Below are 10,741 nucleotides of genomic sequence, written 5' to 3' on the forward strand. Positions count from 1 at the left end.
AGAAGTCTCCTCCTGCTGGATGTTACAGAGGAGTCTCCTGCTGGATGTTACAGAGAAGTCTCCTCCTGCTGGATGTTACAGAGGAGTCTCCTGCTGGATGTTACAGAGGAGTCTCCTGCTGCTGGATGTTACAGAGGAGTCTCCTCCTGCTGGATGTTACAGAGGAGTCTCCTCCTGCTGGATGTTACAGAGGAGTCTCCTGCTGGATGTTACAGAGGAGTCTCCTGCTGCTGGATGTTACAGAGGAGTCTCCTCCTGCTGGATGTTACAGAGAAGTCTCCTGCTGGATGTTACAGAGGAGTCTCCTCCTGCTGGATGTTACAGAGGAGTCTCCTCCTGCTGGATGTTACAGAGGAGTCTCCTGCTGCTGGATGTTACAGAGGAGTCTCCTCCTGCTGGATGTTACAGAGGAGTCTCCTGCTGGATGTTACAGATGAGTCTCCTCCTGCTGGATGTTACAGAGAAGTCTCCTGCTGGATGTTACAGAGGAGTCTCCTGCTGGATGTTACAGAGGAGTCTCCTCCTGCTGGATGTTACAGAGGAGTCTCCTCCTGCTGGATGTTACAGAGGAGTCTCCTGCTGGATGTTACAGAGGAGTCTCCTGCTGGATGTTACAGAGGAGTCTCCTCCTGCTGGATGTTACAGAGGAGTCTCCTGCTGGATGTTACAGAGGAGTCTCCTGCTGGATGTTACAGAGGAGTCTCCTCCTGCTGGATGTTACAGAGGAGTCTCCTCCTGCTGGATGTTACAGAGGAGTCTCCTCCTGCTGGATGTTGCTGGATGTTACAGAGGAGTCTCCTCCTGCTGGATGTTACAGAGGAGTCTCCTGCTGGATGTTACAGAGGAGTCTCCTCCTGCTGGATGTTACAGAGGAGTCTCCTGCTGGATGTTACAGAGGAGTCTCCTGCTGGATGTTACAGAGGAGTCTCCTGCTGGATGTTACAGAGGAGTCTCCTGCTGGATGTTACAGAGGAGTCTCCTCCTTATGGATGTTACAGAGGAGTCTCCTGCTGGATGTTACAGAGGAGTCTCCTGCTGGATGTTACAGAGGAGTCTCCTGCTGGATGTTACAGAGGAGTCTCCTGCTGGATGTTACAGAGGAGTCTCCTGCTGGATGTTACAGAGACTGCAGGTTTCAAACTGTTCTGCATTTTCTTTACTTTTATTTTGACAACAATGCATGTTGGGAAAGGCCAGCAGTGTGAAACTGATCTGAAAGAAGATGGAGATCTACTCGTCTCACCTCGTCTAGTTTCTGGTATTTGTCTTGTACGTTCTGGAAGAGGCTGTCCACATACCTTTGGCCTTATAGTGTCGCAGAGGATGAATCTGAAGAAGAACCTGACTCCACTCATGCTGGAGATAAAGTTTAAATGTAAACTTTGCTGTCTCACTCTCTACCTGTCTGTCTGTCTCTCCAGGTGTGCTCAGTGTTTGAGTTTTCGTCCTTCAGATCCTTTCGCTCGGTTCTGCGCTCAGTGTGGAGCTGCAGTTCCTCCATTACCTGAACAGAGACTGCCCCCTGCTGAGGGAGGACAGGTACTGCACAACACCTGAATGTCAACAGCTGAATACTCGGAGCGCTGAACAAAGATCGCCGACGTAGTCATGAACTGTGCGTCACTTAGATATTCTAAGTAGATATCTGAGTCTCTGCTACGCAGCGACGCTACAGTGAACGCATCAGGAGGGAAAAGCTGCATGAAAGTTTTATGGCTTCAATAAAGTCAAAGCTCCGTTAGAGGAGACAGCCGGGTCTGATGGACCTTTGTAAGAAAGTTCAGACACACAGAGATGCTCCGGGCACCTGTACCGTACACACACACACACACACACACACGTTAGCGAACGTGGCCGTGCTGTTTTGTGGATGTATGTTGATCTGCGTCTATAGAACATGAACTCACTGAAATCCGGGTGTTTTCAGTTTTCTACAGAACATCTGATCCAAATATCTTCATGCGCTGCTCTCCCTCAGGTCCTCAGCAACACACACGGCAAGCAGGAAGTAGATCAGCCCGAGGGATGGAGAGATAATTAAAACTCAGACACACACATATTACATTACAGTTCATTTAGCTGACGCTTTTGTCCAAAGCGACAAAAAGTGCAAACAATCCTGGAGATACAACTCCGAACAGCAAGAATCTTGTAAGTACAATATCTTCAAATACAATCGTATAAGTGAACACCGTCTTCAAATAGACAGTTTGAAGTGCAACATACAGAAACAACAGAATACAAATTCAACTATTAGCTATAAATAAGCCAAACCAGATACAAGTGCAACATACAAAGAACTGTTATTTTGTTTTCTTCATTCGCTGAGGTACACACACACACACACACACACACACACACACACACACACACACACACACACACACACACACACACACATTTGATTACATTTATACAAAGTCTAAACCAGTGGTTTTCAACCTTTCTGTGGCCAAGGCACCCCAAAGACCAAGCAAAAATCTCAAGGCACACCTGTATTCATATCTGGGCAAAATACCCTGAATAAATATCATCATGTGTAGAAAACAATACCAGTTCAACAGTGAGAGTTAATGTGTGTGTGTGTGTGTGTGTCAGGTGGTTTGCTGTGTGTGCTGTAACTCTCTGGTTCCTGTGAACACTCGGAGCTGTTTAATCTGTGAAGCCTTGGTCCATCAACAACCACAGTCCAGCCTCAAGCTGCAGGTACACACACACACACACACACACACACACACACACACACACACACACACACACACACACACACACACTTTTACTTACTTTAACTACATTTTGCTGAAAATACTTCTGTACTTTTACTTAAAGTTCATAAACTAAAGTGTTAGTCCTTCTGTGTGCAATAAACTTCTGACTTTGAAAACACAATATTCCTACTAAACGGTTTACATGGATATCCATCCATCCATCCATCTATCGTCTACCGCTTATCCGGGGTCAGGTCAGGTCATGACCATCGGTGAGGGTAGGAACGAAGATCGACCGGTAGATCGAGAGCTTTGCCTTCTGGCTCAGCTCTCTTTTCGTCACAACGGTGCGGAAAAGCGAATGCAGTACCGCCCCCGCTGCTCCGATTCTCCGGACAATCTCATGCTCCATCGTCCCCTCACTTGCGAACAAGACCCAGAGGTACTTGAACTCCTTCACTTGGGGTAATGGCTCATCCCCTACCCGGAGTAGGCAATCCACCGGTTTCCTGCTGAGAGCCATGGCCTCAGATTTTGAGGTGCTGATCCTCATCCCAACCGCTTCACACTCGGCTGCAAACCGATCCAGTAACTGTTGAAGGTCACAGACCGATGATGCCATAAGGACCACATCATCTGCAACGAGCCACCGAACTGCAACTCCTCCACGACTACGCCTCGATATCCTGTCCATGAACATCACAAACAGGATTGGTGATAAAGCGCAGCTCTGGCGGAGGCCAACATTCACTGGGAACGAGTCCGACTTACTGCAGAATATTCGGAGACAACTCTTGCTTTGGGCGTACAGGGATTGGATGGCCCTCAGAAGTGACCCCCTCACCCCATACTCCCGCAGCACCTCCCACAGTATCACCCGGGGGACCCGGTCATACGCCTTCTCCAGATCCACAAAACACATGTAGACCGGATGGGCGTACTCCCAGACCCCCTCCAGGATCCTTGCGAGAGTGAAGAGTTGGTCTGTTGTCCCACGACCAGGACGGAATCCGCATTGTTCCTCTTCAATCAGAGGTTCGACTATTGGCCGAACCCTCCTTTCCAGCACCTTGGAGTAGACTTTACCAGGGAGTCTGAGAAGTGTGATACCCCTGTAGTCGGCACACACTCTCTAGTCCACCTTTTTGAACAGGGGAACCACCACCCCAGTCTGCCACCCCCTAGGCACTGTCCCAGACTTCTCTGCAATGTTGACGAGGCGTGACAACCAAGACAGCCCCTCAACATCCAAAGCCTTCAGCATTTCTGGACGGATCTCATCAACCCCTGCGGCTTTGCCACTGTGGAGTTGTTTGACTACCTCAGTGACTTCCATCAGGGAAATTGACGATGGTCCCCCATCAGCTTCCAGCTCTGCCTCTACCTTAGAGGGCGTGTTAGTCAGATTCAGGAGTTCCTCAAAGTGCTCCTTCCACCACCCGATAATCTTCTCAGTCGAAGTCAGCAGGGTCCGACCCTTGCTGTACACAGCTTGGATGGTTCTCCGCTTCTCCCTCCTGAGGTGCCCGACGGTTTTCAGAAGCATCTTGGTGCCGACCGAAAGTCCTTCTCCATAGCTTCTCCGCACTTATCCCACACCCGCTGCTTTGCCTCTGCCATGGTAGTCTGTCGGTACCCTGCAATTGTTTCCGGAGTCCTCCCGGATGACATAACCCGGAAGGACTCCTTCTTCAGTCAGACGGCTTCCCTGACCACCGGGGTTCAAGGGTTACTGCCCCTTGAGGCACCTAAGACCTTGAGACCACAGCTCATCACCGCAGCTTCAGCAATAGAGGTTTTGAACATCGCCCACTCAGGTTCAATGCCCCCAACCTCCACAGGGATGTCTGAAAAGCTCCGCCGGAGGTGTGAGTTGAAGATCTCCTGGACAGGGGCTTCCTCCAGACGTTCCCAGTTCACCCACACTACCCGTTTGGGCTTACCAGGTCTGTCCAGAGTCTTCCCCCACCCCTTGATTCAACTCACCACCAGATGGTGATCAGTTGACAGCACCGCCCCTCCCTTCACCCGAGTGTGCAAAACATCAGATCCTCAGATCAATAATAATAATAAAACATTTTATTTGGAGGCGCCTTTCAAGACACCCAAGGACACCGTACAAAATACAAGAGATAAAAAACAGCAGGACATTGGAAGGGAGAGCAAACAAATAATACCAGAGATATGGTTGAGACACAAGAAGAAAGCAATAAAGAGAAGAGGGGGGGGGGGGGGAGGATACAGGATGATTGATACTATAGAGAGTAGGCCAGTTTGAACAGGTGAGTTTTGAGTTGGGACTTGAATGTTGTAACAGTTTCGGACTGTCGGATCTGTGGAGGGACGGAGTTCCAGAGCTTGGGAGCAGTGCAGCTGAAGGCCCTGGCACCCATGGTGATGAGACGTGATGTGGGGATCGTCAGTAGACCAGCTGAGGATGAGCGGAGGGAGCGGGAGGGGGTATACTCCTGAAGGAGGTCACTTAGGTAGGTGGGGGAGAGTTTGTGAAGGGCTTTGTAGGTGAGCAGGATGTTTTTGTAGTGAAGGTTCAGGAGAATGGGGGTGATGTGTTCAGAGGATTTGGTGTGGGTCGTGATCCGGGCAGCGGCGTTTTGGATGATTTGAAGTCGCTTGAGCAGTTTGGTTGGAAGGCCAGAGAGAACAGCATTACAGTTGTCGATCCATGTCACAAAAGCGTGGACCAATATTTCTGTACTGGATTGGGACAGGGACGGGCAGAGTCGGGAGATGTTGCGCAGGTGGAAAAGAGCAGTGCGGGTGATGTTCTTTATGTGGGGTACAAAGGAGAGGGTGCTGTCCAGAGTGACACCAAGGCTCTTGACTTGACTGGAGAACAGTACGGAGAAGCCATTGATGAAGTTTGGGACAGTAGAAGTTTGTGTTTTGGATAAAGTGCTTTTGGAGCCGATGAGAAGGGCCTCGGTTTTGTCACCATTGAGTTTCAAGGAATTCCTGGTCTTGTAGGCAGGTGGTGAGGGATGTGGGCGGTGGTGGGTTTTGTAGAAATGTAGACCTGAGTGTCATCGGCATAACAGTGAAAGTGGACATTGTGGTAGCGGAGGATTGTGCCAAGGGGAAGGAGGTAGATAATGAACAATAGTGGACCCAGTACTGACCCCTGGGGGACACCCCGTCAAACAGCAGAACACCTGGACCTGTGGTTGCTCAGTTGCACATATTGTTGTCTGTCGTAGAGATAAGATGAAAACCAGGAAAGTGCTACACCAGAGATCCCAATGTCAGCCAGGCGCTGGATGAGTGTCTGGTGGGAGATGGTGTCAAAGGCAGCGGTGAGGTCAAGGAGGATAAGGATGGTGAGTAGTCCAGAGTCCGCTGCATCGGAGGCGGTCGTTGGTCTTTGAAGATGGTAGATTCTGTTGCTAGTGAGAAGTTGGAGAGGGTGCTGGTGAATGGTTGGCCGGTGGTAGCCATCCAGGGTGGATCACTTGGGGAAGTGCAGGATGAGGCCAGCTGATGATGGATGGTGTTGATTTTGGTGTCAAAGAATTGCAGGAAGTCATTGCAGTGGTCGGTGGAGACATCTGGAGAGAAAATTGTAGCAGGCTGAAGTAGGTGGCTGACTGTTGAGAAGAGGGTTCTAGTGTTATTTTTACCAGTGTTGATGAGGTTGGAGTAGTAGGAGGATTTTGCGGTGGAGAGAGCGTTCTTGTAGAGGTGTAGGTGTTCAGTGTAAAGTTGGATGTGCACTGAGAGTCCAGTCTTTTTGCACAGCCGCTCGAGTCGACGACCAGTGGTTTTTAGTTGTCGAAGGTCTGCGGTGAACCTGGGAGCGAGTTTTGAGGGGGGCCAGAGCATCCAGGGAAGAGACAGTCATTATAGTGACTCACCAGTTCAGCAGGGGAGAAGGATGGGGGAGGACTGTGGGAGGATACGATCACAAAAACGATCATTGTCCTTTGGCCTAGGGTGCTCTGGTACCACGTACACTTATGAGCATCCTTATGTTCGAATATGGTGTTTGTTATGGCCATTCCATTACTAGCACAGAAGTCCAACAACAAACGATCGTTTCCCACGTGCGCGTTGAAGTCTGCCACCAAGGTCTCCAAGAAGGCCGAATACTCCAAACTGCTGTTTGGGGCATAGGCACAAACAACAGTCAGAGTTTTCCCCCCCATAACCCGAAGGCGTAGGGAGGCGACCCTCTCGTCCACCAGGGTGAACTCCAACGTAGCGGTGCTCAGCCGGGGGCTAGTGAGTCTAAAGTTTAAAGATGGCATCTCTCACTGGTTTGTGTTCCTGGAACCTGAATAACATCAGCACATCACACTCATCTGCAAGTCCTGCATTCAGATTATCCACACAGAATATGTTCACAGTACTGTCATATTCAGAGTGTGTGAATGTGTTAGTGTTAGTGTGTGAGTGTGTGTCCCTGAGGCTCCAGTGTGTTTCTGTGCAGGAGCATGTGCTGTGTGTTTGCTGTGGAAGTGGGAATCCAGCTCACATCTCCAGCTGTTTGACCTGTGAGAGCCGCCTGCAGCCGGTAACACACTCTGATACACACTGCAGCCGGTAACACACTCTGATACACACTGCAGCCGGTAACACACACTGATACACACTGCAGCCGGTAACACACTCTGATACACACTGCAGCCGGTAACACACTCTGATACACACTCTGATACACACTGCAGCCGGTAACACACTCTAATACACACTGCAGCCGGTAACACACACTGATACACACTGCAGCCGGTAACACACTCTGATACACACTGCAGCCGGTAACACACACTGATACACACTGCAGCCGGTAACACACTCTGATACACACTGCAGCCGGTAACACACTCTGATACACACTGCAGCCGGTAACACACTCTGATACACACTGCAGCCGGTAACACACACTGATACACACTGCAGCCGGTAACACACACTGATACACACTGCAGCCGGTAACACACTCTGATACACACTGCAGCCGGTAACACACACTGATACACACTGCAGCCGGTAACACACTCTGATACACACTGCAGCCGGTAACACACTCTGATACACACTGCAGCCGGTAACACACACTGATACACACTGCAGCCGGTAACACACACTGATACACACTGCAGCCGGTAACACACTCTGATACACACTGCAGTCGGTAACACACACTGATACACACTGCAGCCGGTAACACACACTGATACACACTGCAGTAATGTGTCAGCACGGCTACACACAAGATGCAAGATGTCTGTGTTATAACAAACATCTTTAATCTTTTTAAAGTCTCACCGTGTGTAGATATGAGTGTGTAGATGTGTGTGTGTAGATTTGTAGATATGTAGATATGAGTGTGTAGATATCTGTGTGTAGATGTGTGTGCGTGTAGAAATGTGTGTGTAGAAACATATTCATTCAGGTATAGTTAGCTTAGCCCTGATCAACCAAACTCCATTCAGAAAACAAGCATTTTAAGTCTTTTGCTTGTCGTCTTGCAGACCTGACATCAGGAACTCAGACTTTATACTGATGTGTGTGTGCGTGTGTGTGTGTGTGTGTGCGTGTGCGTGTGTGTGTGTGTGCGTGTGTGCTGCAGGAGGTGTTTGTTGGGAACAGCGCCCCCTCTGTCCGGTCAGCAGACAGCAGGATGTTGACCTGCTCCAGATGTAAACGTTTAAACCCCGGTGATGCCAGATATTGCGACTGGTGCGGCTCAAAGGTGAACACACACCTTAGTCTCAATTCACGTACTTCTGTACTTACAGTTGCAATTCTGCGTGCATAAGTGCGTTCTCACTGAGAAGTGTGGCAACATGCACGATGAGGACCCGGATGGAAAACGTTGAGAATGGAGCACTGGGCTCTTCTCACCCTCAGCGGCCATCTTGGCTACTGTGTGCAGGAATCAGCAGCGGTTGCTCACAAGCTCACTATACTGTTTTCAGAATGATAACGTGTCTAACGAACAGCTGCAATCGTCATTTCTGAGTGCACAGCAGCCGTGTGACCTTTGAGACGACACTACCCTGACGTACTTTTTCAGACTGTTGGCTTTTGTATATTTGACGGAGCTTGGTTTGTAGTTTAATTTTGCTTCCAGTCTTTGTCGTAAGCTAGTGTGGAGAGTGAAGCATTGTGGGAAATGGAGTGCTGTGTGTATTTACAGCCCGGACACGCAACCAGCCGTGTGGTTTGTTGGCGATGTGGCGCGAGCGGACACCCGTATGCCTTCTACTGCGCATCCTGCGGCGCCTTCCTGGAAGCACCGCCCCCCCCCACATCCTGCAGTGACATCACACAACCTGTCAGGGGCGCCGCCGGCAAACAGGTACTATGCACCGCTGACATCATGACACACAATTCATAAAACAATATGCAACATTAAACAGGCTGTTCTCTGCCTTTGTGTGAGCAGGCTTCAGCCCCAACTTCACATGATGCAACCTGGCAGGCCACACGCTCCAAAGGCCCCGCCCATCGCACAAAGTTAGCCACACCCACTGCCGAGCAGTACACTCAGACTGTTGGACTCTATTACCCATCAGCCACTGAGCTGCAGAGGAAGGAGCAACAACTCAGCAAGCAGCAGACGACCAGAGACCGCCAACCGCCGCTGACCGCCATCAGCCCGGGCCGAGGTAAAAACCTACTGACACAAAGAGACACAAAATAACCACAGAGACACAAAACGACAACAAAAACAGATCCTAATTGTTTTCTGTGCCTTCAGGTTTCTGGAGGAAGCAGTTGGATCATGTGTGCGCTCATCTGAGGAGCTACGCTCAGAACAACGCCCCCTTCAGGGCGCTGCTGGGGGAGCCTCGACTGGGCCGGGTACGCCTCATCTGCACCTCACCTGTACAGCAGCGACATCACCAGTGGGATAAATTAACTAATTAAATTTAGTTTGTCAGGCATGATCACCTGACCAGGTGGAGGTGTACTTCCTGTTGGTGACACACAGGAAGTAAACCTGCATGTGTTCCTGCTCCTCAGATGGTCTCTGCTGTGATTCGGGAGGATCACTATGAAGTGAGCGTGACCGTCAGCTTGGTTTCGGCCGGACGGGAGGAGCAGCAGGTCTGAACTGAACTTTCTTTATTCTCGTGTTCATATCCTCTCCTCCTCTGATTATTCTTCAGGTTCAGGTTTTATTGCATCATTTCAGACGCAACTGCAATTTTGTTATTTCTGCATGATGACAATAAAGTTCTTGAATGTTGAAACCTTACTGACGTATCGCAGACGTTCAGCAAGAAAACTGTTTTCATGTCTTTTATTAGTAAAACACATAATAGAGTAAATAAAATAAAAATGTTTTTATTTTATTTAAGATGAGATTAAAATGTTTTTCAGCGTTAGTGGAACTTTTTATTTCATTTAATTATTTTTGCATTTTGACAATAAAAATGGAGAACAAGTCAAACTGCTGGTGTGAGCGCACATTCTGAACTTTACTCTGGAGCATTGAGCTGTGATTGTCCTCAGGTGGGTCCGGCAGGTGACCGAGCTGCAGGTCGGACTGAGACTCTGAGCAGCGTCACAGAGGGATCAGCCGGCAGCAGCCACCTCGGTAACGACCTGAAGATTAATATTCATGAGTTATAAACCTTCTTAAAGACAGCAGACACGTTCAGCTTGTTGCATCATGAGCAGCTAATATGACTATCACGTTTATTACTTCTGTATCTGCTCTAATACAAAGAATATTGTTTTTGTTTACGGCGTAAAAGCCATTCAAATATTACGATGTAAGATGTTTGTCGACATCTGGAGTTTGTGAAGTGTTGAAGTGATTGGGGTTGGTCGGGCGCCACACAAAGTTCTTAAAGAAATTCATCAGGATCGGGAAAAAGTCTCCGAGCTAACGCTAACGGGGCTAACGGGACCACACGTTCAGTTGGGCGCATGAACTCACTTCTGTGGTTCTGCTTGTTTGTCTGACAGGAAGTTGTCGGTCCGCAGGTCTGATGAAACCTCCCAAAACAAACATGACACCCAAACCTCCGGTAAAACTCTCGACTGATAATAAAACAGAAGAA

The 10,741-nt window shown here is 49.1% G+C and overlaps 1 protein-coding gene across 1 annotated transcript in view; it reads left to right on the plus strand.

Moving 5' to 3' along the window:
- The window catches only part of LOC115005424 (double zinc ribbon and ankyrin repeat-containing protein 1-like), a 14,519-nt gene extending 3,780 nt beyond the window's left edge, over nt 1-10,739 (plus strand). Inside the window, exons 7-16 of the mRNA XM_029427223.1 lie at nt 1,422-1,539; nt 2,599-2,706; nt 7,153-7,236; nt 8,296-8,418; nt 8,866-9,027; nt 9,115-9,337; nt 9,430-9,533; nt 9,696-9,779; nt 10,201-10,272; nt 10,647-10,739. Of these exons, the coding sequence (XP_029283083.1) occupies nt 1,422-1,539; nt 2,599-2,706; nt 7,153-7,236; nt 8,296-8,418; nt 8,866-9,027; nt 9,115-9,337; nt 9,430-9,533; nt 9,696-9,779; nt 10,201-10,233 (1,039 nt within the window). The 3' untranslated portion in view covers nt 10,234-10,272; nt 10,647-10,739. The remainder of the gene's footprint in view (nt 1-1,421; nt 1,540-2,598; nt 2,707-7,152; nt 7,237-8,295; nt 8,419-8,865; nt 9,028-9,114; nt 9,338-9,429; nt 9,534-9,695; nt 9,780-10,200; nt 10,273-10,646) is intronic.
- The last annotated feature ends 2 nt before the right edge of the window (nt 10,740-10,741 follow it).

Source organism: Cottoperca gobio, unplaced genomic scaffold (assembly GCF_900634415.1).
Source record: "Cottoperca gobio unplaced genomic scaffold, fCotGob3.1 fCotGob3_300arrow_ctg1, whole genome shotgun sequence".
Taxonomy (NCBI): Eukaryota; Metazoa; Chordata; class Actinopteri; order Perciformes; family Bovichtidae; genus Cottoperca; species Cottoperca gobio.